This window comes from Caretta caretta, chromosome 6, assembly GCF_965140235.1.
Source record: "Caretta caretta isolate rCarCar2 chromosome 6, rCarCar1.hap1, whole genome shotgun sequence".
Classification (NCBI taxonomy): domain Eukaryota; kingdom Metazoa; phylum Chordata; order Testudines; family Cheloniidae; genus Caretta; species Caretta caretta.
The window spans coordinates 517,315-544,603 of record NC_134211.1 but is presented as its reverse complement, the minus strand read 5'-3'; the positions used below and the strand labels follow the sequence as shown (position 1 = coordinate 544,603).

At 49.8% G+C, this 27,289-nt stretch overlaps 1 protein-coding gene across 2 annotated transcripts; it reads right to left on the bottom strand.

The window, feature by feature from the left end:
• Nucleotides 1–763: 763 nt before the first annotated feature.
• Nucleotides 764–27,289, bottom strand: SGF29 (SAGA complex associated factor 29). Of its 2 annotated transcripts, none has more exons than XM_075129116.1 (8): nt 27,208–27,289; nt 3,518–3,590; nt 3,370–3,434; nt 2,834–2,963; nt 2,601–2,747; nt 1,778–1,813; nt 1,523–1,685; nt 764–942 (listed from the first exon to the last, which is right to left on the bottom strand). In XM_075129116.1, the coding sequence occupies exons 1-8, from the start codon at nt 27,272–27,274 to the stop codon at nt 826–828; spliced, it is 798 nt and encodes a 265-aa protein (XP_074985217.1). In that variant the 5' UTR covers nt 27,275–27,289; the 3' UTR covers nt 764–825. The 2 variants fall into 2 exon arrangements, with proteins under 2 accessions (XP_074985217.1, XP_074985218.1); XM_075129117.1 differs by lacking the exon at nt 27,208–27,289 and adding an exon at nt 14,016–14,076.

The window sequence follows — 27,289 nt, the reverse complement described above, 5'->3', positions numbered from 1 at the left end:
GTGCTGGGGCGGAGGGGGGCAGGGCTCTGGGGAGTGGTGGGGGCATGGCACTGGGGGGCAGGGTATGGGGGGGGCAGAGAGGCAGGAGCTGTGCGGGCAGGGTACGGGGAGCTGTGGGACAGGGTGTGGGGCCTGGGGGGGCAGGGTACGGGTGCGGGGAGCTGTGGGGAGGGGGAAAGTCAAACAGCCAGGATGTTTGTGTAATTGGAGGTACTGGAGAGCGATGTCTCTGCCGGGACCTGGCACTGCCCGGTGCCGAAGGGCCGGACACAATGGGGGCTGGAGCAGGGCCCAAGGAGGCCAAGACCCTGATATAGGGCATGTGGGGTGACCTGGCGTTAACCCAACGTCGTGGGTAGGAAACGAGACGAAAGGCCTGGCCCGGTCTGCCAGGAGACGGGGGCACAGGCTGGCACCCACTCGAGGGCACACTGACCACATGGGGGGCTGGTACCAGGCGGGTCGCAGCTCTCCAGACTGGCCTGGGGGTGGGAAATACCCAGGGCTCAATTTGTAAGGAAAGATGGGCTGGGGCTCACGGAACGTTTTTACTTTCATAACCGAACCGCCGGGGCTGTGAACCGCCGGGCCCGGGGGTGCCGGGGCTGTGAACCGCCGGGCCCGGGGGTGCCGGGGCTCTGAACCGCCGGGCCCGGAGGCTCTGCTGGAACATGCTGACTTGCCCTGACTCCGTGGGGCGCGGTTCCCTCGGCCCCAAGCCAGGGGTGGCGTCGGCACTGGCATGAACCACAGCAGAGTGCAATGGGGGGGCGGAGAAGCCTTTATTATACTCACAGGCCCCCCCCAAGCTCCGTCCCCACCGCCTCACTTCTTCTTGGTCTCCTTACAGGCCACCACGTATCTCTGGGCCACGTTGAGGGGCGGGGAGTAGCCGTCCGCGTAGGACGTGTCCTCGAAGAGCACCGAGTAATCGTCCTGGGGCTGGAGAGAGGCAGCGTGAGGGGGCTGGAGCTCTTCCCCACCCCAGCCACCCCTCGCCTTGGGGAGGGTGGGAGCCGGCACCCCCCACAGGGGACAGGCCCCGCGTCCCAGTCCCTGACCCCCCTGAGCCAGCAGGTCCCCACCCTGGGGCTGGATGGGAGCCGGCACCCCCAGAGGGGACAGGTCTCGAGTCCCATTCTCTGCCCCCCTGAGCCAGCCAGTCCCCGCCCTGGGGCTGGATCAGAGCTGGCGCCCCCCAAAAGGGGACAGGCCCCACATCCCAGTCCCTGCCCCGGGGCCGGATCAGAGCCGGCACCCCCCCCCAAAGGGGACAGGCCCCACGTCCCATTTCTTGTCCCCCTGAACCAGCCAGTCCCTGCCCTGAGGCTGGATCACAGCCAGTGCCCCCCACAGGGGATAGGCCCCACGTCCCATTCCCTGCCCCACTGAGCCAGCCAGTCCTCGCCCTGGGCTGGATGGGTGTGGGTAGCTCTTAGCAGGGAAAGGCCCCCATCCCATGCCCCCTCCGTGAGCCAGCCAGTCTCGCATCAGTGCCCCCGAGAGGGGAAGGGCCCCTTACCCGCTGGGGTGGGGCGTGGATCAGGGCCCGGTAGAAGCAGGTGGTCTGGGGATACAGCGCCAGCACCAGCTGGTCCTTCTGGAACAGCGCCTCGGGGTCTGTCTCAGGGTTCGCCTTCCACTGGGGCAACGGGATGATGCGGCGGCGGCTCAGGGTGTGACGCCTGGGGGGGGAGACAGGGTGAGACAGGGACCCCCCCCGGACGAGAGAGCCTCCCCATCCCCCTCCCCTCTCCGTTCCTCTCCTCTCACTTACTCTTTGCCTTCTTCATCGATATCATCCACCTCGTACCTGCAAAGAGAGGAGATGGCCTGAGGAGATAGGCAAGGGGAGGACCTAAAGCTGCAGAACCATAGAGCCATCTCCACTGAGCGGCTAGAGAGGCATTCCTATGCAGCTCTTAATGGAGAACCATAGAGCCATCTCCTTTGAGTGGCTAGAGAGTTTCTATGCCCTTACAGTTGCAATACCATAGAGCCATCTCCGTTAAGTCCCTAAATAAGCATTCCCATGTTATCCTATGACTTGACCACTCCAGCACCATAGAGCCATCACCCTCGAGCAGCTAGAGAGGAGCCTCCATTCCTCTGAAGTTGTAGAACCAGCGTCACACCGGCTGCAAAGTTGGAAAGGGGTTTCTATGCTACCAAGACAGCGGAAACCATAGGGATGCCATCCTGCAGCGTCGAGAGAGGTGTTTCTACCTCCCTGAGGTTAGACAGCCATAGAGTTACCATTCTGAAGTGGCAAGAGAATGGGACTTAAGTCCAAAAGATTGCAGGATCATAGAGCCATCTCCCTTGAGCGCCTAGACTGCATTTCTATGCCCCAAAGACTGGGTGACTATAGCATTACAGCACTTGATTGGCCAGAGAAATGTTTGTGTCCCCCTGCTCCAGAGCCAGCTCCCTTGAGACATGAGACAAGGGATCAACACAGGATTGTCTGGTACCCTTGCTGCCCAGCTCCATGGCTGGATGCCCCAAGGTGGCTGTAGCTGCGGGGGGCTGACTCCCACGGCATTGCCATTGGCTCCGGCCCCCCGGCGGGCCCCAGGGGACCCACACCCGGTGCTCACTTGTTGGTGGCGTGGCTGTAGCTCACCACTTCGGCCAAGATCCATTGCTCGTCCCCGTCCACGGCCTTGACACGAGCGGCCACCTTGTCCCCCGGCTTGGCCACGTAATCGCTGGCAGCGGGGATAGCGCCGCAGAGTGGGGGTGGCCTGTGGGGAGAGGAGGGTGAGGTTAGCTCAGGTGTGGGGACAGAATCCCAGCCCGGGCTGCCCTGTGCCACCCCAGCGACACTCACTTGTCCCCAGGCTTGCCGATCCACAGGGGCAGCGTCATGGCTGACTGCTGGAGGAGGGTCATGAGGACGCCCCGGCGCATGGTCTTGCGGGGTGGCTCTGACTCGTTGTAGAGCCCGGCAATCTTGGCGGCTGTGGGTGGGGGAGAAAGTGGGGTGAGCCCCATAGAGCTAGGGGGAGCCCCTCCTTCCTGCCCCCAGGGACTCGGACACAGACACTGACCCCATTGCAGACACATTGAGCCCGTGTTCACATGCCACCCAGCCCACATTGCCACACGCACCCTGGGCGTCCCACATCTCCCATTCACCCCATTTATGAGACTGCAGGCCCCGGATCCCTGACCCCAGCACGCCGAAGCAGAGACACCCAGCCCCAGGGGATCATGGGCATTCCCATCCTCCTTAGAGACATTCCATCGTCCTAGCCCCAAGGGATGATGAGAGTTCCTGCTCATACCAAATGCTGAGTGTCCCCAGTGTGGGGCTGGACCCCATGGCCTATTCTGGGGAAAGGCACAGGGCGGGGGGACACTCACCAATGCGCCGCTCCTCCAGAAGGGATTTGATCTCCGCAATCTTGTCCAGCGCCTTGCGTAGGATGCTGGGGGTGAGAGGACAGACAGGGGTGAGCAGTGGGGCGGGGTCATCGGCAGCTGCAGGGGGCGGGGAGGAGGGGGCACTCACTTGCACTCAGCCTCCGCGTCAGCTTTGGCAGTTGTGTAGAGTCCACGAAGCTTGGTCCGGTAATACGGGGAGACTGCAGGAGATAGGGGTGTTAGAACCCAGGAGTCCTGGCTCTCAGCCCCCCCGCTCTAACCCACCAGACCCAAGAGCTATCGACTGAAGTATAGAAACTTCAGGGTGTTTGACTATGTCCCTCACGTTGCGTATGTGGATAAAATGTGTCGTTTGATGACAAAATGGATAATGGGGGCAGTGGCTGAAGGTGACCGTGGATAACTGTCCGGTCCGATGCCAGGAGCAGCTGTTATGGGTAATTACAGGGGAGGCGAAGGCAGCCGTGAGGTGAAAACCATCCACAGGTTTAGAGGCTGGGAAATTGCCCTTGAATGAAGGGCCCATGGAGGACGCAAGTCGCAGGGGAAGGGAAACCCCCCAGGCACCCAGGGTAAGAGGGAGGAGGGGATTGGAAGGAAACCCAACCCCAACTCTGATAAAACTCCAGGGGACCCAGAGGTTAAAGCCCCTACATCTGCCACCACTAGGGGACTCCTGGCCAGAGAAAACCAAACTGCCCCAGACTTGAGGAAACCCCACGATTCGCACCCCAGCCTGCCACAGGGCACATCGCAGCACTGCCCAGAGGCAACTAGAGCAGGGGGATCTCTTCGTGCGCTAGATCAGAACCACCAGACTGGGTCAGACCAAGAGTCCCTCTAGCCCAGCGTCCCGTCTGCCAATGCCAGGGGCCCCAGAGGGAAGGCACAGAACAGGGAATCATTGAGTGATCCATCCCGTCGTCCACTCCCAGCTTCTGGCAGTCAGAGGTTTAGGGACACCCAGAGGAGGGGGCTGCATCCCTGCCCGGCCTGGCTAATAGCCAGAGATGGATCCATCCTCCAGGAACTTAGCTAGTTCTTTTTTGAACCCCGTTATAGTTTTGGCCCTCACAACATCCCCTAGCACAGAGTTCCCCAGGCTGTCCGGGCGTTGAGTGAAGAAATACTTCCTTGTGTTTGTGTTAAACCTGCTGCTGATTAATGTCATTGGGTGACCCCGAGTTCTTGTGTTATGAAAAGGAGTAAATAACACTTCCTGATTCACTCTCTCCACACCAGCCATGATTTTATAGAGCAGTCGTTTTAACCTCTCCTCATATGGAAGCTGTTCCATATCACTACATTTTTGTTGCCCTTCTCTGTACGTTTTCCCATGATATCTTCTTGAGATGTGGCGACCAGAACTGCATGCATTATTCAAGATGTGGGCGTACCATGGATTTTTAGAGAGGCAATATAATATTTTCCATGTTATAATCTATCCCTTTCCTAAAGATTCCCAACATTCTGTGTGCTGTTTTCTCGGCCGCTGCGCACTGAGGGGATGTTTGCAGAGAACTCTCCACACTGACGCCAAGATCTCTTTCTGGAGTGGTAACAGCTCATTCAGACCCCATCATTGTATATGTAGAGTTGAGATGATGTTTCCCAATGTGCATCACTTTGCATTTTCAACATTGAATTTCATCTGCCATTTTGTTGCCCAGTCACCCAGTTTGGCGAGATCCCTTTGTAGCTCTCCGCGGTCTGCCTGGGACTTACCTATCTTGAGTGACTTTTTATCATCTGTAAACTTTGTCACCTCCGTGTTTACCCCTTTTCCCAGATCATTTACGAATATGTTGAGCAGTGCTGGGCCCCGGACCGACCCCTGCGGGACCCCACTATTCATCTCTCTCCCCTGTGAAGACTGAGCATTTATTCCTGCCCTTTCTCTCCCGTGTTTTAACCAGTTACTGATCCATGAGAGGCCCTCCCCTCTCATCCCTTGACTGCTCACTTTGCTTCAGAGCCTTTGATGAGGGACCTCGTCAAAGGCTTTCTGAAAGTCCAGGTACGCTATATCCACTGGGTCCCCTTTGTCCACACACTTTTTGACCCCCTCAAAGAACGCTAATAGATTGGTGAGGCCTGAGTTCCTTTTACAAAAGCCACGTTGACTCTTTCCCAACAAATGGTGTTCATCTCTGTGTCTGAGAATTCTGTTCTTTACCAGCGTTTCAACCCATTTGCCTGGTATGGCAGTCAGGCTCACAGGCCTGTAATTGCCAGGATCGCCTCTTAAAAATCAGTGTTTCATCAGCTGCTCTCCAGTCGCCTGGTCCAGAGGCTGATCTGAGTGATGGGTCACAGACCACAGTTAGCAGTTCTGCAATTGCACATCTGAGTTCCTTCAGAACCCTTGGGTGATACCATCTGGTCCTGGTGACTGACTACTGTTTAATTTATCCATTTGTTCCAAAACCTCCCCTACTGACACCTTAATCTGGGACCGTTCCTCAGATCTGTCACCTAAAATGAATGGCTCAGGTGTGGGAAGCTCCCTCACATCCCCTGCAGCAAAGAAGATGCAATGGCCTTATCGTCCTTGAGTGCTCCTTTAGCACCTCCATCACCCAGCGGCTCCACTGATTGTTTGGCAGACTTCCTGCTTCTGAGGGACTTAGTTTTTATGACTTTTGCTAGTTGCTCTTCAATTTCTTTTTTTTTTTTTGCCTGCCTAATTATACAAAATCTTGACTTGCCAAAGTTTCTGCTCCTTTCCATTTTCCTCAGTAGGATCTAACTTCCAATTTTTAAAGGATGCCTTTTTGCCTCTGCTTCTTTTATTCCATTGTTTAGTTATGGTGGTAGTTTTTGCTCTGTTGTTCTTTTTAAATTTGAGGTACACATTTAATTTGTGCCTCTATTATGGTGTGTTTAAAATGTTTCCACGCAGCTTGCCGGCATTTCACTCCTGTGACTGTTCCTTTTAATTTCCATGTAACTTCCTCATTCTGTGTAGTTCTCCTTTAATAAGTTAAATGCTACTGTGGTGGGCTTCTTTTGTATTCCCACCTCCCACCCCAAAGAATATTAAATGTAATTACACGTTGATCCCTACTGCCATGCGGTTCATCTCTATTGGACCAGATCCTGTGCTCCACTTAGCACTAAATCAAGAATTGCCTCTCCTCTTGGGGGTTCCAGGTCTAGCTGCTCCAAGAAGCAGTCATTACGGGTGTCTAGAACAAGCCGTGAGGGGTAGTGAAGAATTGATGAAGAGGGCTATGATAAATGGCACATATTGTAAGGGCTGGAGGGATACCGCACCCCAAATCACTTTGGTCAAAGAAAGTTTGGGAAGGGAGAAATATAGGTAAAAGCTTACAAATATTAGCTCTGGCCAAATTCTTTGTATCTGTACTTTTGGCCACAGTTTACCTGGGGCGCAAGGACTTTCAAGGGGTATTATTCTGGGCATTAGGAATCTGCTTCCCACTCATGTTTTGTTAGGTAAGGATATTACGTCTAAGCAGGTTAATATCAGAACTCACAGCCAGGAGTCTGGCTCTGCCTCAACTGGCTTATCTGTGGCCAGCAGGGAAGGCTGCGGGGAGAGAAACACGCTCAGGCCTTTGCCAGCAGAACGTAATCGTTCGTCCCCAGAGGAGGGTTTGGAGAGTCCGTTGCTTTGCCAGAGTCGGATCTTAACCGAGTGAGACTCCAAGGGAGTTTATGGAGGCTCATCCAGGGAGAGGAAGGTGGCTCAGAATATCGCCTCTGTCAGGGAAGGGGAGGGGGGGGCTTTTCATGGTTTGTTGTGTGTAGGGAAAAAGAGGCACCCTGCTAAGGTTTGCAAGTAGGTGTTGGGCTGGCGAAGGGCAGGCCTGAGTTGCTACACGTGGCTCATGACTGCCCCTGTGCTGGACACGGAGGCGTGGAGAGAACCCGTGAGAGGCTCAAATGAGGCTCCTGGCCTTGTGTCTGAGCCTGAAAATCACGGTATGAGTCGTGTCAGAAGCGTCAGCGGATACAGATCCTGCGTGGAACCTCTGCAGCCGCTGCCTACCGCTAAGGAGGTGTTTGCCAGAAGGTCTGGGGACATTGTAGGACCCCTACCCAGGCCTCCCAGGAATGGAAAGAAACAGACTGGGAGTGGTGGGTGCTGCCACAGGGACCCGGAAGCCCCAGTTCTGTCTGATATAGAAGCTGAAACTGTGGCTACTGCCCGGTTCACCATTTTTAGCCGACTTGGTTTCCCCAGGGAAATCTTGTTGGACCGGGGTGCAAATTTCATGTCCGAAGTTTTCAAAAAGTGACGGGTGTTGAGCCGAGTGAGGAATGTGAAAGCTGCCTCCCATCGCCCAGTGACTAACCGTTTGGTAGAAAGATTCCATGGGGCACTGAAGTCTATGTGGGGACTGTATGTTACAGCGTGAGAGAATGATTGGGGTGTTGATCCCTGATTTGTTATTTGGGTACAGGAGTGTCCCCCCAGAGTCTACGGGATTTGCCCCCTTTTATCTCGGTGATGCTGACAGGCCAGCTCAGGTCAATAGGTCAATCCACTTGTGTGTGAACACCAAACAAATGCTATGTGAACTAATTCACTCAAATGTTCATTTAGTGCAAAGGGAATGTGAATGCTATTGTCTTCATGTATCTATCACCTGTTGATTGCTATCCATTACATTATGTATACCCCTGTACTTAATTAACCCTACAGCCAAAGCGTGTGTTAGTACTGAGATGCCAATGTACTTGACGGGTGAACTTCATGAAAACTAAGGCAGGATCGTTGTGGGCTATTCCATTTCCATTTACACAGGGCCTAGCCCGATAATGACGTTTTCCCACCAAACGCGAGCCTTGGAAATGTAAACGAAGAAGGTTGCTAACTGCAAAGCAAGGGCCCTTGAGTTCTCGATGGGAATTCACAGACTCAGTCTGCATTCCTCACGCACCGCCAGCAAAGGAAGGCCCACGTGGGTACAGAACCTCTCAGCTAGCTTTTTGGGTGAAGATGACATAAAAGAGGATTCAAGGGAAGATCCTTCATCTCCCAACTGTTTGGCCACGCACAGGGAAGCCTTCCACATGCAAGACACAGATCCCCAAAGTTAGTCTGGGTAACCCTGAGAGACTCATGGGAAAGTCCCAGATCACCACATCTCTGCTACCACTTTGGACTTACAAACCTGGGCTCACCTATTAGTGTATTTTATCTGCCTTAACCTCTCAATCGCTCATTTCCTTTTCTGAGCCAATAAACCCTTAGTTAGTTTAGTAGAGAAATCGGCTGCCAGCGCTCTCTCTGGTGTGAGATCGAGAGTATCTGCTGGGGTGAGTGACTGACCCGTTGGGGCTGCGAGTGAGCTAATGTGTTCTGATATTGGTATAGCGACCAGTACCACCAAGTCCAGCACGTCTGGGTGGTAAGATGTCCTTAAGGGGACTGTCCATGGCTCCATGGTAATGGTAGTGATCCAGGGGTGCACAGTTGTCCATGGCTGGGTGAAATCTAATGACAGAACCACACCCCCAGCTTGGGGGGCCTGCCCTGTTTTCTGACTGGAGAGTGGCACTCGCAGCTGTGAGCCACTCCAGCCAGCGGGACAGTTGGCGTAGTTGGCAAGAGTGACATCCACGCTTAAAGCTCAGAACCCAGCGCTAGGTAAAATGCACATTTGATATTGGTAGTTTTAAGGGTTAAGGATTAGTCACAATGGGTGAATCACAGTCATACGAGGATCTTGACAGAAAAGACCTTGAGCAGTTGTGTTCTTCCTTTAAGAAGAAAAACTCAGATCAGGACTGTCAGCTATGCTCATGGAATTTGACCAAAGAGCAGGGTCTCAGCCCCCTCCCCCAGGAAACGATGGTGGAACTCCAGATCAAGGAGGAGGAGGAGGAAACTGAGGAAAGAGCCCACCGGATGCGAATGGAGCAGCTGGAAGCTGAGAGCAATGCGCATGGGCTGTAGCTGGAAATTCTAGAGAAGCGAAAGGAACAGCTTCCGCCAATGGGTACCATCCCCTCTCAACAGCAGGGAGAGGGAGAAAGCCTGCCCGTGAGTCTGACAGCACTGAGGAATTCGTATCCACCTTTGAGAGACTATGTGATAGCCATAAGATTTCTGGGCATAAATGGATGCCAATCCTCTTACCCAAACTGGCTGGAAAAGCCGGGCAAGTCTTTAATGAAATGGAGGTGGATGATGCTATGATATACAAGAAGTTTAAAGAAACTGTACTGAAAATGTTTAAGATCGCCCCGGAGTCCTATCGCTTGACGTTTAGAAATCTTAAAATGTCTGACAATATCACTCATGTGGCGTGAGTGCGTAAGCTGCGTAGCTTTGTGGCAATATGGATAACTGGGGTAGGGGCGGATGGTCACTATGACAAGCTGCTTGATTCGATGGCACAAGAGCAGTTATTGCGGGTAGTCACTGATGAGGTATAAAAGTGGCAGCTGTCTGTGACAAAAAACCTTCCACCACTTTGGAGGCAGCAGAACTTGGTGATGAATAAGTTGAATCAAGGGCTCGGGGAAGGGTTACTCCTCTGCTCCCCAGGTTAAAAGGGATGAGGGGTCTAGGGGAAACCTAACTCCAACTTTGTTAAAAAACCTCTTACACTAAGGGAAGGCAGGCTCTGCCAACAGTGTGGGGCTCTTGGTCATAGAAAACCAAATTGCCCACAACCTGCACCCACAATCCCATCATACATGCCAGTGCTCCCACTGTGAGCGCTAATGCTGCCCCTGGGATCCCAGAGGAAGTTGTAGAAGAGGAGAACAGCCCCATAACCTGTATTGGGACTGAGTCTGGGGATGGTACCAAGGAGTTCATTAAGAGTGTGAAAGTGAATGGCATTGAGTGTGCCGGGTGGCGGGACATGACCTCCCAAGTTACTTTGGATAAGGAAAGTTTTGTGAGGGAGGAGGACAGACAGCGAGGCAAAAGTCTGAATATTTTGGCTTTGGCTGAATTTTCTGTGAGCGGGCCTCTGGCTAAAGTCCACCTCGAGGGGGAAGGGTTTAAGGGTGATGCTGTGGTTGGCATTAGGAATTTGCTGCCAGCTGATATTTTAATAGGTAATAACATTGTAAGCATGTGAATGTTATAACCAGTTCCCAAGTAAAGTGTGGGTCGGATAGACCTGCTTTGTCTGCGGGCAGCAGGGAAGGCTGGCAAGGGGAGGGAAGTGCCTTCAAGCCTTTGTCTGTTGAGAACAGCAGCTTGCCAATTGAGGTGGGATTTGAAAATTCTTGTGTTGTGCCAGAATCTGCTCCGGGCATAAGTAAAAAACAAAAAGATTTTGTATCTGCTCAGCAATCTGATCCTCCTTTGGAACAAGAGCAGGCTGCAGCTCAGAGTGGCACCCCAGCCGGGGAAGGAAGGGGGAGATTTCTTATGCAAGAAGATTTGTTGTTTAGGGAAGCTCCTACAGGGAAGAAAAGGCATCCTGGTGAAATCTGCAAGCAAACAGTTGTGCTGGAATGACACAGGAGAGAATTGCTTCAGGTAGCCCTTGATGGCCCATTTGTGGGACAGTCAGGAGTGGAGAAAACCTGTGACAGGCTAAGGAATTTCTACTGGCCTCCTATGTTTCAGACAGTGGCAGATTATTGCAAAAGCTGTGATTTGTGTCAGAAGCATAAGGGTTTAAAGGGACCACTGCAGCTTTCGCCCATTATTAAGAGGGGGTTTCCCAGAACGTCTGTCGATACTGTGGGCTCTCTCACTACACCTTCCGGGGGGGAAAGAAATATATACTTGGTGTGTTTCAGAGTAACAGCCGTGTTAGTCTGTATTCGCAAAAAGAAAAGGAGTACTTGTAGCACCTTAGAGACTAACCAATTTATTTGAGCATGAGCTTTCGTGAGCTACAGCTCACTTCATCAGATGCATACCGTGGAAACTGCAGCAGACTTTATATACACACAGAGATCATGAAACAATACCTCCTCCCACCCCACTGTCCTGCTGGTAACAGCTTATCTAAAGTGATGAACAGGTGGGCCATTTCCAGCACAAATCCAGGTTTTCTCACCCTCCACCCCCGCACACAAATTCACTCTCCTGCTGGTGCTAGCCCATCCAAAGTGACAACTCTTTACATAATCAAGTTGGGCTATTTCCTGCATAAATCCAGGTTTTCTCACATCCCCCCCACCCCCATACACACACAAACTCACTCTCCTGCTGGTAATAGCTCATCTAAACTGACCACTCTCCAAGTTTAAATCCAAGTTAAACCAGAACATCGGGGGGGGGGGGGGGGAGGAAAAAACAAAAGGAAACAGGCTACCTTGCATAATGACTTAGCCACTCCCAGTCTCTATTTATACTAGTCTATATATATACTTGGTGTGGTGGATTTTGCCACCAGGTATCCTGAGGCCACTGAAGTGTCTAAGAGTGAAGCTGAAACTGGGGCTACAGCTTTATTTACAATTTTCAGCAGGGCAGATTTTCCCAGAGCATTCCTGATAGGCCATGGTGCAAACTTTTTGTCTGCTGTCTTTAGCATATAAAGGCTGCTCCCTTCCACCCCGAAACGAAGGGGCTTGTGGAAGGATTTAATGGAATTTTGAAAGCTATGCAAAGAATGTATGTTTCCAGGCAGGAGAACAACTGGCACGTTTTGCTCCTGTTTCTTAAGAACAGCCATACTGGGTCAGACCAAAGGTCCATCTACCCCAGTATCTTGTCTTCTGACAGTGGCCAATGCCAGGTGCCCCAGAGGGAATGAACAGAACAGGGAATCATCAAGTGGTCCATCCCCTGTGCCCATTGCCAGCTTCTGGCAAACAGAAGCTAGGGACACCCTCTCTGCCCAGCCTGGCTAACAGCCACTGAAGGACCTATCCTCCATGAACTTATCTAGTTCTTTTTTGAAGCCTGTTATAGTCTTGGCTTCACAACATCCTCTGGCAAAGAGTTCCACAGGTTGACTGTGCATTGGGTGAAGAAATACTGCCTTGTGTTTGTTGTAAACCTCCTGCCTATTAATTTCATTTGGTGACCCCTAGTTCTTGTGTTATGAGAAGGAGTAAATAACACTTCCTTATCTACCTTCTCCACACCCGTCATGATTTTATAGCCTTCTACCATATCCCCCCTCTTTTCCAAGCTGAACAGTCCCAGTCTTATTAATGTCTCCTCATACAGCAGCCGTTCCACACCCTTAAACATTTTTGTTGCCCTTTTCTGAACTTTTTCCAATTCCAATGTATCTTTTTTTGAGAGGGAGCGATGAGATCTGCAAAGTGTTCAAGGTGTGGGTGTATCATAGATTTATAGAGAGGCAATATGATATTTACTGTCGTGTTATCTATCCCTCTCCTAATGACTCCCAACATGCTGTTCGTATCTATATGCGTACAGAACCCCAAGAACCTACCGGCTTTGCTCCCCTGCTTCTGTATGGAAGGCAGGTGAGGGGACCCCTCAATTTGATTCAAAGTGCTTGCAAACACAGTACAGAGGAAACAGGACAGCCAGTGAAGGAGAATATGCAGGTGGATGGATTTGGGGTGAGAGGACCGTAAGGAAAGTCCGGCGAGTCAGAAAGCTTAGTACGATTGGCCTACTGAGGAGAGGTCGTTTGATATCGGTGATCTGGTGTTAACGCTGATGCCAGTGAGAAAAAACAAAAGGCAGGATTATTGGGAAGGACTTTTTGAGGTGACAGAGTGAATGAAGTCACATATGAGGTAAGGGAGCCCATGGGGAGAGGAGCTGTGCAAACAGTGGATATCAATAGGTTAAAAGCTTACCATGAAAGGGAGATGGCTATGAATGTGATCTGTTGTGCTGATGAGGAAACATTACTCGCCCCTTTAATTGATCTGGGCATGGGGGGAGCCTCTGGAAAGCACTGAGTTGGGGGAGGGTTTAACTCCAGCCCCAAAGCAGGAAATGCGGGCCCCCAAAGCACCACAGACAGGTATTTTCCAACCAGCCAGGTTTAAGGGCCAAGATCTTACAGGCTCTTTGAGCCTCGGGGCTCCGCCCAGCTCCTAGCAGAGCACACTGGGCTAGCAGGGACACCAGAAGCAGATCCAGGAGGAGGAGGAGAAGGAAAGCATGCTGGAAGTGGGAGGTAATCCTGTCAAACAGCCCCATGGCGTCTCCTAGTGTGATGGTACCTAGAAAGGACTAAACCATGAGATTGTGTGTGGGGATTACAGGAACCTGAATGACAGGTTTCAGAGGAGCAGCCGTGTTAGTCTGTATTTGCAAAAAGAAAAGGAGTACTTGTGGCACCTTAGAGACTACCAAATTTATTTGTGCATAAGCTTTTGTGAGCTACATGATGAAGTGAGCTGTAGCTCACGAAAGCTTATGCTCAAATAAATTTGATAGTCTCTAAAGTGCCACAAGTCCTCCTGTTCTTTTTAGGAAACTGAATGCGATCACCCGGCCTGACCCATACCCACACCCTGAACAGAGGAGCTAAGGGACCTCCTGGGGTGCAAAGTTTATAAACACACTGGATTTGACTCGAAGGTATTGGTAGATTCCCTTAGATGCTGATGCCCAGAAAAAATCTGCTTTTCTAGTAGCATCTGGACTCTACGAGTTTAAGATTATGGCTTTTGGATTAATACATTCGGGGCTGCCTTTCAGCGGCTTGTCAGCGAGGTGCTGCAAGGGTAAACACACTTGCCTTGGCCCATATAGATGACTTGGCTATTTTCAGTGGCTCCTGGCATGACCACTTGAATCACGTGTCACACAGGCCGAGGGAAGCCAACCTTTCTGTCAAGGTCTCCAAGCTAGGCGCCAACTCCGTGGACAACTCCGGGGCTGGAGCACCCCTGGGGAAAAAACAGTGGGTGCTAAGCACCCACCGGCAGCTCCCTTCAGGCTTCCCGCCCACCAGCAGACCCAATGGATCAGCATCTCCCCCTTCCTCTCAGCACCTTCTGTCCACCGCAAACAACTGTTTCGGGAGGTGCAGGAGGCTGGGAGGGAGGGGCGGGCGAGGAGTGAGAATGTAGTGCGCTCAGGGGAGGGGGCAGAACTTGGCAGGAAGAGGTGGGGAGGGGGGAAAAGAGGTAGGGCAGGGGCGGAGTGGGAAGAGGCAGAGCAGGGGTGGGGCCTGGGGTCGAACAGCCCCTGGCACTTTGAAAACTCAGTGCCTGTGTCTCCAAGCTGCAAAGGTGTCCCACCTAGGACACAGGCTGGGCAGTGGGTTGGTTCGCCCCGATCCTCTACAGGTAGAGGCGATGTGGAGGTGGGCTGCCCCTCGAACCAAGTCCAATCCTGTGTGGGTCTGGCCAGCTATGACCAAAGGGGTTTCGTGACACTGTGGCCTCCCTGGGAGACCTTACAAAAGAGGGGAAGCCAGAGCGGGTGGCGTGGCTGGAGCCCGGTGAAAAAGGCTCCACAAGACAACAGAGGCTTTTTTTGGTGAGCCTGGAATTCAGGAAACTCTTCACACTGTGCACTGACGCTGTGAACCCTGGGTTAGGGGCACGGCTGCTGCCAGACGGGAGGGGGTAACAGGCACCCCACTCCCTACTAAAGCAAAAAGCTGACTCTCCACTCAGCAAAGCTATGCTGTGATCGTGGAGGAGTGCTAGGCTGCCACCTGGCTGCTCACAGTAAAATATGTCCTCTTTAAAGCACTCACAGCACTTTGACAGGGCTGCACCAGCCAAGGGGACCAATTCAAGATGACGTCGTTGGAGTCTAGCAAGACAGGAATTTGACAGGGACATAATTCATATCCAGGGAAAGGAGAATATGGTTGAAGATGCCTTATCGAGAATGGGGAAACCTTGAGATGCGTCTGATGTGCTGACAGGCCGTATCAGGTCAGAGGAATAGGTCAATCCACTTGTGTGTGAACACCAAACAAATGCTATGTGAACTAATTCACTCAAATGTTCATTTAGTGCAAAGGGAATGTGAATGCTATTGTCTTCATGTATCTATCACCTGTTGATTGCTATCCATTACATTATGTATACCCCTGTACTTAATTAACCCTACAGCCAAAGCGTGTGTTAGTACTGAGATGCCAATGTACTTGACGGGTGAACTTCATGAAAACTAAGGCAGGATCGTTGTGGGCTATTCCATTTCCATTTACACAGGGCCTAGCCCGATAATGACGTTTTCCCACCAAACGCGAGCCTTGGAAATGTAAACGAAGAAGGTTGCTAACTGCAAAGCAAGGGCCCTTGAGTTCTCGATGGGAATTCACAGACTCAGTCTGCATTCCTCACGCACCGCCAGCAAAGGAAGGCCCACGTGGGTACAGAACCTCTCAGCTAGCTTTTTGGGTGAAGATGACATAAAAGAGGATTCAAGGGAAGATCCTTCATCTCCCAACTGTTTGGCCACGCACAGGGAAGCCTTCCACATGCAAGACACAGATCCCCAAAGTTAGTCTGGGTAACCCTGAGAGACTCATGGGAAAGTCCCAGATCACCACATCTCTGCTACCACTTTGGACTTACAAACCTGGGCTCACCTATTAGTGTATTTTATCTGCCTTAACCTCTCAATCGCTCATTTCCTTTTCTGAGCCAATAAACCCTTAGTTAGTTTAGTAGAGAAATCGGCTGCCAGCGCTCTCTCTGGTGTGAGATCGAGAGTATCCGCTGGGGTGAGTGACTGACCCTTTGGGGCTGCGAGTGAGCTAATGTGTTCTGATATTGGTATAGCGACCAGTACCACCAAGTCCAGCACGTCTGGGTGGTAAGATGTCCCTAAGGGGACTGTCCATGGCTCCATGGTAATGGTAACGTTCTGATCCAGTGGCGCACAGTTGTCCATGGCTGGGTGAAATCTAATGACAGAACCACACCCCCAGCTTGGGGGGCCTGCCCTGTTTTCTGACAGTCTGACCGGAGATGGGCACTCGCAGCTGAGAGTCACTCCAGACAGCGGGAAAATCTCTTTTATGGGACAAAGGCAAGGGGACCTCGAAGTTTCATGGGAGGCTCGTGGGAAGGTAGCACGGAGGAGGCAGGAAGGTCCGTGAGAAGCCAGTAACGCCTTTTCAAGAGAACATGAAGGCTATGAAGGACCTGGTAGAGCCAGGCGTCCCAGAGAGCGTGGCCTGATAGGCAGGCTGCAGCCAGGCCACGTGGTGCTCGTGTTTATTCCAGGGAGGAAGAAGGAGATACAGGACTGCTGGGAGTGACCTTTCGAGGTGATAGAGAGAGTGAATGAAGTCACTTGATGCATGGACACCCCACAGCAGGGAAGCTGTGCAAACAGCACCTGGCAATGGGATGAAAGGCAGATGGGGAAGAACCTGACTTGCTGGACTGGTGAGGGAGCCTTTACTGCCCCTTTAATGGATCTGGCCAGTGGGGATAAGGAGGAGACTACTCTGGAGAGCGCGGAGATCTGGAATGGTTTGCACCCAACCCAAAAGCAGGAGATGCTGGCCCCTTTGATATACCACAGGCAGGGATTCTCCGGGCGGCCAGGTGTAACTAACCAAACAGGGGGCTCCATCAGAGTCCAAGGGCCCTGCCCCCACCCCAGCATCACCAGATAAAGAAACAGAGCTTAAGAAGGTTAAAGAAAACTTGGTTGGAGAGCATTCTGTCTGGCAAGGAACCACTTCTCAAGAGCTGTGAGTGTGAAATCTCTCCTCCTGCTCTTCTGCCACGTCTCTATTGTGTGGCTACTTGAGGAGCCAACCTCCTTGCTAAATGGGCAGTGGGACGAGGCCCGTGCCCGTGGGGAGGGAGGGTTCTGCGAGGACAGCAGGATCAGGCCCAGGCAAGCAGGCAAGCAACCGATAGAGATTGGAAAAAGTTCTGGGCATAGTGACAGGAGTAAGGTAAGAAGCACACGCTGGCACCGTAATCCGTGGAATGGTGATAACTGGGCTGATGCAGGTGTCACTTTGGGAGACAAGTGATTTAAGGACAGAGTTAGAAGTTCACACTACAGAGTTGTGGGGGGAGGGGGAAGAATTAAGCAGTTGAACTTTGTGGAAATGTTAAGAGGGAAAGTGTTAGTTTGTGTGTGTATGGGGGTGGGGGGGTGTGAGAAAACCTGGATTTGTGCTGGAAATGGCCCACCTTGATTATCATGCACATTGTAGGGAGAGTGGTCACTTTGGATGAGCTATTACCAGCAGGAGAGTGAGTTTGTGTGTGTGGTTTTTGGGAGGGGGTGAGAGAACCTGGAATTGTGCAGGAAATGGCCCAGCTTGATTATCATACACATTATGAAGAGAGTGGTCACTTTGGATGGGCTATCACCAGCAGGAGAGTGAATTTGTGTGGGGGGGTGGAGGGTGAGAAAACCTGGATTTGTGCTGGAAATGGCCCAACCTGATGATCACTTTAGATAAGCTATTACCAGCAGGACAGTGGGGTGGGAGGAGGTATTGTTTCATATTCTCTGTGTGTATATAAAGTCTGCTGCAGTTTCCACGGTATGCATCTGATGAAGTGAGCTGTAGCTCACGAAAGCTCATGCTCAAATAAACTGGTTAGTCTCTAAGGTGCCACAAGTACTCCTTTTCTTGTTACAGGAAGAGAATTCTTGGTTTCTTTGCAGCCATTCTGAAGGAAAATGGGCTCTTTTCCCAAGGGAATGGTCTGTAAACAATCCATTGTAAATAACTACTGCAAGGCAGAGCGACAATCTGATTTCAATTATTTGACTTTGAACAATTTAGTCATAATCACTAAAAGAACATAAGGGGTTTCCATTGAAACTTAACTGCCTCCAAATGTCTAAAAGGGAATGTAATCTGTTTACAGCTGTGAAACAATAACTGAAGCAGTGCAAGGGATGTTGAGAGAGAGAGAGAGAAAGAGTGTGAGTGTAACTAGACCTAAACTAGACCTGGATGAAGTGAGCTGTAGCTCACGCTCAAATAAATTGGTTAGTCTCTAAGGTGCCACAAGTACTCCTTTTCTTTTTGCAAATACAGACTAACACGGCTGTTCCTCTGAAACCTGTCTTAGACCTAAACCGACACTCCTGGTTTGTAAACCTGGTTTTGTAGGTTTAAGATGGAATTGGTTTTGTTTTTTTTAAACAATTCCACTAAAAATCCATTTGAATCTCTCATTCAAAGCTGCAAAACTGACAGACACTTTTGCCAGACACACTAGTGTGGTTTGGCTTTGGTATTTAGCAGTTAACCCTTTGGGTATTTCTATGCTTTATTTTTGTCTTTCAGAACTTCAGGAAAAGCTGGTGCCAGCTGAAAAGCAACCCAGAATACCACAGATCTACTGTTATGATGAAGATTGTATTGTGTGCGTCTGTCTGTCCTGTGGCTAGCGTTGTGTATTGTGTTAAAAACAGGAAGATACTGCGTTTGGCAGAAAAGGATTAACGAGCACTTTAACTGTGTTGTAGAAGGGTGGAGGCCAAGGAAGGCCAGTCTGTTAGCAGGGAAACATCCACAGCTGGTGAAGTCACGTTTACAGGGGTGCGAGGTGATCTGCTTGTGGGAACAGAAGGGTGGACATAAGAATTTTAAGCCCAAAGTGAAATTACCAAGGGAAAAAGAGGGTATGTGAAAACATTGGTTGCTGAAAAACACACCCAGTAATAATAATCAACCTCCAGCATGTAAGCCCAGCTGAATGCACCTGGGTGTTGTATACAGTTGGATGTAGGGAAAGGAAGGCCATTACAACACCGTCCCTGATTACTATAAGGGGCAGTACAGTAAAGGCCCAGTGAAGGTAGAGCTGCTCTAACACTATCTCAGTGTGAACTTCTCAAGGTTTTTTGACTTGCTTGGCAGCCAGGAGGGGTGAGTAGCCTAAAGAAAATACTCCCAAGAAGTGTACTGGAAACTGCTTTGGGTGGAACTAGATTAGGCGTTCGAGTACTGGATGCTACTAACATAGAGGTATTGGCAACCAAAGTTATGATCCAGTTGAAATACAAGAACTGGGAAAGCCCATCAGTGCATCCTTGTCAAATTAGAAATGAGGCAACAAGTATTTTCTAAAATACAGCCAGTGTGGCAACAGCAAAGTGAAAAAGACGTCTTGCTTTTAGCAGGGGTGTCATAACCATACAGCTAAGGGTGGAATAAAATCCCTCCTTTATCTGTAAGGATTAAGAAGCTCAAATAACCTGGTTGGCACCTGACCAAAAGGACCAATAAGGGAAGAAGATACTTTCAAATCTGGGGAGGGGGGGAGGTTTTGTTTGTGCTCTCTTTATTTGTTCTCTGTCTGGACGAGAGAGGGACCAGGCAGGAAAAAACATCTCCTAAAAAACTACCTGAAATGAGCATCTAAGATTACAAAAATTGTAAATAAAGGCAAGGAAATGCGTTAGATTATCTTTGGTTTTAGTTTGTGAATTTTCCCTGTGAAAGAGGGAGTTTTATTCCTGTTTTTTGTAACTTTGAAGCTGAGCCTAGAGGGGAATCCTCTGTGTTTGAAATCTTTTCATTTACCCTGTAAAGTTACCTTCCATCCTGATTTTCCAGGTGTGATTCTTTTACCCCCCCCCAATAAAATTCTTCAAGAACCTGATTGATTTTCAGTGTCCTAAAAACCCAGGGGTTTGGTCTGTGCTCACATTGTAACCAACTGGTTAGTATATTATTCTCAAAACTCCCCAGAAAAGGGGGTGAAGGGGCTTGGGGAAATATTTTGGACAAACAGGGACCCCAAGTGGCCCTTTTTCTTGGATTTTTGTGTAAATCACTTGATGGTGGCAGCAATACTGTCCAAGGACAAGGAAAGGATTTGTGCCTTGGGGAAGTTTTAACCTAAGCTGGTAGAAATAAGCCTAGGGGGTCTTTCATGAGGGTCCCCATATCTGTATCCCAGAGTTCAGAGTGGGGAGGGAACCCTGACAAGGGGCTATGGAAACAATACAAGAAAATGTGTCCTTTTGAAAAGATCAATGTTTCTATGTCAAAGACAAAGGAACCCAAAGATGTACGTTTGATACATTCACTGAACAGAAGTCAGCTGTTGTATATGCAGGAAGGGGATGTGTATGCGTTAGAAGTCATTGTCCAATAGTAGTAGTAGACAATAACAAATTGCATTTTATGACTTATTTAGTTAACAGATGTTTTTGCAATATTACCAAGAGTAAAAGTTGTGATTTTGTGGACTATGTACCTGTATGGACTGTAAACTACTTGAAGCTTAAACCACGATTGTACCACAGTGTAACGCCTGTAACCTCAGGCATGAATAGGACCATAAGAAAATTGCTGGTTCAGCCTATGTTACATTCGCATTCACAAGATATTGCACAGACAGGAGAACAACCACACATCGAGGTACGACATGGTAATACAGAAATCACCCGTGTACTGAAAACTACTGCAGATTCGGGACACCACTTCTGGGGGAACACACTATTCGGGTGGACACCTTCTGCAGCTGGTGTGCTACGTATCATGGCTCACCCCATCGTGGTGATCACTGGAATCCAGCTGGCTTTGTTAGTGAGCATAGTAGCTGCGGCCTGCTGGATGAAGAGAGCTGCTCGGGGATACACGAAGCTGCCATCCAAGTCAAGGATGCAGGCCCACGCTCAGCAGGTCTGTGGGCTGGATTTCTGGAGAAGCAACGGCAGCTCTGAGAAAAGGGGCGTGAAGAGGGGGGGCAGGCGGCGGCTGTAAGGGCTGAGCCCTTTTTCTTCATAAGCGGCAGCAGCAGCCACAAGCTACGAGGCAGAAAGCCACAGCCTCACATTCCCTCCAAATCGCATCAAAACTGCGTAAGATCCGGCTGTTCAGAAGGCTCCCGGCTTAACAATACCCACCACCACCAGATAAAGCAGCAGACATTAAGATCCCTCAAGAAAACTTTGACAGCATTCTGTCTGGCAAGGAGCACCTTCTCAACAGTTATACTTCTAAACTGTCATGGGATAAGATAAGGGGGAAGGGCCTCTCACGGATCAGTGACTGGTTAAAAGACAGGAAACAAAGGGTAGGAATAAATGCTCAGTCTTCAGAATGGAGAGAGGTAAATAGTGAGGTCCCCCAGGGGTCCGTACTGGGCCCAGTCCTAGTCAATGTATTCATAAATGATCTGGAAAAAGGGGTAAACAGGGAGATGGCAAAATTTGCAGATGATTCAAAACTACTCAAGATTGCTGTCTGCCTAGGACTTAACTAAGAGCTACAAAGGGACTCACAAAACTGGGCGACTGGGCAACAAAATGGCAGATGAAATTCAATGCTGATAAATGCGAAGTAACGCACATTGGAAAACATCATCCTGACTATACATATAAAACGATGGAGTCTAAATTAGCTGTTACCACTCCAGAAAGAGATCTTGGTGTCATTGTGGAGAGTTCTCTGAGAACATCCACTTAGTGTGCAGCGGCAGTCAAAAAAGCAACCAGTATGTTAGGAATCATTAGGAAAGGGAGAGATAAGACGACATAAAATATCATGTTGCCTCTATATAAATCCATGGTACTCCCATACCTTGAATACTGCCTGCAGTTCTGATCCCCCCCATCTCAAAAAAGATATATTGGAATTGGAAAAGATACAGAAAATGACAGCAAAAATGATCACGGGTACAGAACGGTTTCTGGAGAGATTAATCAGACTTCAGAGTAGCAGCCGTGTTAGTCTGTATTCACAAAAAAAAAAAAAACAGACTGGGACTTTTCAACTCGGAAAAAGAGACCACTAAGGGGGATATGACAGTGGTCTATGAAATCATGACTGGTGTGGAGAGAGTGAATAAGGAAGTGTTATGTACTCCTTCTCGTAAAACATGAACTAGGGGTCACCCAATGACATTAACAGGCAGCAGGTTTAAAACAAACAAAAGGAAGAACCCATTGGGACTAGGACAGACCCAGCTGGATGGTGCGGAGACTGGCAAGGCCCGAGGGCCCTGAGACCTGCCTGTGCTGGCTTCAGATGTTCAATAAACTCATGTGTTACGCTGGCTGAGAGTCACTGCAGGCTGGAGATCGGGGGACTTCGCTCCCTCTGGGTGTGGGGGCCCCGAGCGAGTGGACTCCCTGAGGGTGCCCATGGCAAGAGACAAGCATGCTGAAGGTTCAGTGAGATGTGGTCCGAGGAGGTGGAGGGGGCAGCCTTCACGGAAGGATGTCACACTGAAGGAGGTTACTCCCAGGGACCGTAGGCAGCTGAGAGCGCATGGCACCCGTGAGTCTATGACAGTTGCATAACTAATTTTGCAAGATTTAAAGTAGCTAAGGTGGTGGGGTATCATTGATGTGACAAGCTATACCTCGGGGGGAGTGCCCTGGAACCCCCATATTCTTCATTTAGATATAATTGCGATATTGCATATTAAGTAAGAACCATACCTCACATGGCAATCTCAACGCTTCTCAAACCGTTGGTTGTGACCCCAAAGTGGGTCGCGACCCTGTTTTAATGGGGTCCCCAAGGTTGGCGTTAGACTTGCTGGGGTCCATGTCAAAGCCCAAGCCCCACCACTCAGGCCTAAAGCCAAAGCTCCAGGGCTTCAGCCCTGGGTGGCAGGGCTCAGGTTACAGGTCCCCCACCTGGGGTTGAAGCCCTTTGGGTTTAGCCCACCTGTGCCAGGCGGCTGGGCTTGGGTGGGCTTACGCTTTGGTCCCCCTTCCTGTGGTCAGGTAGTAATTTTTGTTGCCAGGAGGGGGTCACGGTGCAATGAAGGTTGAGAACCCATTATCTAAATATGACAGGTTTCAGAGGAACAGCCGTGTTAGTCTGTATTCGCAAAAAGAAAAGGAGTACTTGTGGCACCTTAGAGACTAACCAATTTATTTGAGCATGAGCTTTCGTGAGCTACAGCTCACTTCATCAGATGTTTACCGTGGAAACTGCAGCAGACTTTATATACACACAGAGAATATGAAACAATACCTCCTCCCACCCCACTGTCCTGCTGGTAATAGCTTATCTAAAATGATCAACAGGTGGGCCATTTCCAGCACAAATCCAGGTTTTCTCACCCTCCACCCCCCCACACAAATTCACTCTCCTGCTGGTGCTAGCCCATCCAAAGTGACAACTCTTTACATAATCAAGTCGGGCTATTTCCTGCATAGATCAAGGTTTTCTCACATCCCCCCCACCCCCATACACACACAAACTCACTCTCCTGCTGGTAATAGCTCATCTAAACTGACCACTCTCCAAGTTTAAATCCAAGTTAAACCCCTCTGCCATGTACATTGGTCAAACTGGACAGTCTCTACGTAAAAGAATAAATGGACACAAATCAGATGTCAAGAATTATAACATTCATAAACCAGTCGGAGAACACTTCAATCTCTCTGGTCACGCAATCACAGACATGAAGGTCGCTATCTTAAAACAAAAAAACTTCAAATCCAGACTCCAGCGAGAAACTGCTGAATTGGAATTCATTTGCAAATTGGATACTATTAATTTAGGCTTAAATAGAGACTGGGAGTGGCTAAGTCATTATGCAAGGTAGCCTGTTTCCTCTTGTTTTTTCCTACCCCCCCCCCCCCCAGATGTTCTGGTTTAACTTGGATTTAAACTTGGAGAGTGGTCAGTTTAGATGAGCTATTACCAGCAGGAGAGTGAGTTTGTGTGTGTATGGGGGTGGGGGGATGTGAGAAAACCTTGATCTATGCAGGAAATAGCCCGACTTGATTATGTAAAGAGTTGTCACTTTGGATGGGCTAGCACCAGCAGGAGAGTGAATTTGTGTGGGGGGGTGGAGGGTGAGAAAACCTGGATTTGTGCTGGAAATGGCCCACCTGTTGATCATTTTAGATAAGCTATTACCAGCAGGACAGTGGGGTGGGAGGAGGTATTGTTTCATATTCTCTGTGTGTATATAAAGTCTGCTGCAGTTTCCACGGTAAACATCTGATGAAGTGAGCTGTAGCTCACGAAAGCTCATGCTCAAATAAATTGGTTAGTCTCTAAGGTGCCACAAGTACTCCTTTTCTTTTTATCTAAATATGTGTATCATTAGTGCATATGAAATTATGAGACTGTACGGTATGGTTGTCACTGCCCAACTCACAGCATGGTTCAATCTCCCAGATATTAGCTCCCCAAAGACAACAGCAAGGAAAGTAATCAGCGCCCGGGCGGGTGTCGAACAACCATCAACAACCATCATCCAGCAAGGGAGCTAGGATGCAGTGACCCACCTGCATGAGGCCACACCCGGGGGATTGCTCAACCTTGCCTGGAGACTCAGCAATGCCCCACAGACATGCCTGGACTTGTGCTCTCCAAGCACATGGACTAAGGCTATGAAACTGACACGGGGCCCCATTCTGGGCCTTCCTCCTTCTCCCACCTACGCTGCAAGCAACAAGGGCGCTCAGAAGACTGAAGACTCCAACAAGGGGGACAGGCCCAGGTTTCAAGGTTGAAACCTGCGTATTATGAACTGTAACATCCAGTGGGGTGAGAAAACTGCTTGATCTAAATACTGCCAAGTGTCTTAAGATTTAGCTTGTGCGCTTATTTTGTTTTCTTTGGTAACTATCACTTAAAATCTGTCTTTTACTGTTTATCTTTACCAGTGAGTTTGTACAAAGTGTGTGGTAAATCTGCTCAGGTTTGCAAAGGCTGGTGTACATCCACTTTCCATTGATACAGTGGGGAACCAATTAATAAATCTGCATTGCTTGTCTTGAGCAGTGCAAGACAGCATATTCCTGAGGTACAAGTCTGGGAGCTGGGGGGATTTGGCTGGTGCCTTTCTCGGTGTGATTCAGGAGTGACTCTGGGAGCATTCATGCAATCTAGCTGGGCGTTGGGACTCCACATGCGGTTGTGCTGAGTGATCGCAGCGCCTGGAGGGGTTTGCTGCTGGTCACTAGCAAGGCATTGTGAGAGACAGCCCAGACTGGAGAGAGTTCGGGGGCACAGCGGTCCCACAGTCCCAGGCTAGAGAGAGTTCAGGGGGCATAACAGTCCCATGGGATCCCGTCACAATTGGGTAAAGAATTGTTTCGTAAGGGGATAGGATGGGTGAAAAACACTGCCTTATAGGACTTCAGTTTACAATTGGTGGTGAGGGTCTAGCTAAGCAGGACCCAAGTTTCACTGCATAAACTGGGGTCCAAAGGGAAGTTCTCCAGAACCAAGTCCAGGACACAGCCCCAAAGATCAGAGCTGCCAGATCTCAACACCTTACCAATCACACAGTGCAGGAAACTGGAGTCCCTGGATGATCTAATCCTGACTGGCCACTAAGAAAGGCCTGTCTGCGTTATTGGGAATGGTGCTCACTGTATGCGCCACGTGTACATTCTGTTTTGGTAACAGTTAATAAACAGAGGTTAAGGATATTACTGTGTAAGGCTCTTTCACAAACCCTGTCATAAATATAAAGGGAAGGGTAAACCCCTTTGAAATACCTCCTGGCCAGGGGAAAGCTCCTCTCACCTGTAAAGGGTTAAGAAGCTAAAGGTAACCTCGCTGGCACCTGACCAAAATGACCAATGAGGAGACAAGATACTTTCAAAAGCTGGGAGGAGGGAGAGAAACAAAGGGTCTGTGTTTCAGAGGAACAGCCGTGTTAGTCTGTATTCGCAAAAAGAAAAGGAGTACTTGTGGCACCTTAGAGACTAACCAATTTATTTGAGCATGAGCTTTCGTGAGCTACAGCTCACTTCATCAGATGTGTGTCTGTCTATATGCTGGTTTCTGCCGGGGAGAGACCAGGAATGGAGTCTTAGAACTTTTAGTAAGTAATCTAGCTAGGTACGTGTTAGATTATGATTTCTTTAAATGGCTGAGAAAAGAATTGTGCTGAATAGAATAACTATTTCTGTCTGTGTATCTTTTTTGTAACTTAAGGTTTTGCCTAGAGGGGTTCTCTATATTTTTGAATCTAATTACCCTGTAAGATATCTATCATCCTGATTTTACAGGGGGGATTTCTTTATTTCTATTTACTTCTATTTTTATTAAAAGTCTTCTTGTAAGAAAACTGAATGCTTTTTCATTGTTCTCAGATCCAAGGGTTTGGGTCTGTGGTCACCTATGCAAATTGGTGAGGCTTTTTATGCAACATTTCCCAGGAAAGGGGGGGGTGCAAGTGTTGGGAGGATTGTTCATTGTTCTTAAGATCCAAGGGTCTGGGTCTGTAGTCACCTAGGCAAATTGGTGAGGCTTTTTACCAAACCTTGTCCAGGAAGTGGGGTGCAAGGTTTTGGGAAGTATTTTGGGGGGAAGGACGCGTCCAAACAGCTCTTCCCCAGTAACCAGTATTAGTTTGGTGGTGGTAGCGGCCAATCCAAGGACAACGGGTGGAATATTTTGTACCTTGGGGAAGTTTTGACCTAAGCTGGTAAAGATAAGCTTAGGAGGTTTTTCATGCAGGTCCCCACATCTGTACCCTAGAGTTCAGAGTGGGGGAGGAACCTTGACAAACCCGCAGAAGGGTACGCCCTGAGCTCTAGGAACGGGGTAAGGGTGGGTGCCTAAATTAACTGGGTTACGCATTGAGCCCAGGGAAGGGTAAGGGTGGGGGTGGGTGCCCTAGAGCATGCAGGTAATAGTGCCAAAGGGGCGACAAAAAGATGCATTCAGGAGGAGGTGGACCACACGCCGGAACGGGGCGACTGAGTTGAAAAGCCCCTGGGCATCTCCAATGGTGAAGGTACCTAAAAAGCCTAAACCCATGACCTTGTGTGTGGATTTTGGAAGGGTGACCACCGTCACCTGACCCGTACTCCACATCCTCGATAAAGGGCCTACTGGATCTAACGGGAGGTGCAAAATTCAGAAGCACTCTGGATTTGCCTCAAGTGTATTGGCAAATTCCCTTTGGGTGCTTCCCAGAGTTGGCTTTTGGAGTGGAGCCCGGCCAGTAGGAGTTTAGGGTTATGCCTTCTGGGTTAATTAATGTGGGAGCCACTTTCTGGAGGCTTGTCAAGGAGGTGCTGCAAGGATCACAGACCTTTTCCAGGTCCTATGTCGACGACTTGGCTATGTTTAGGGACTCCTGGCTGGACCCTCTGATCCATGTGGGAATTGTACTG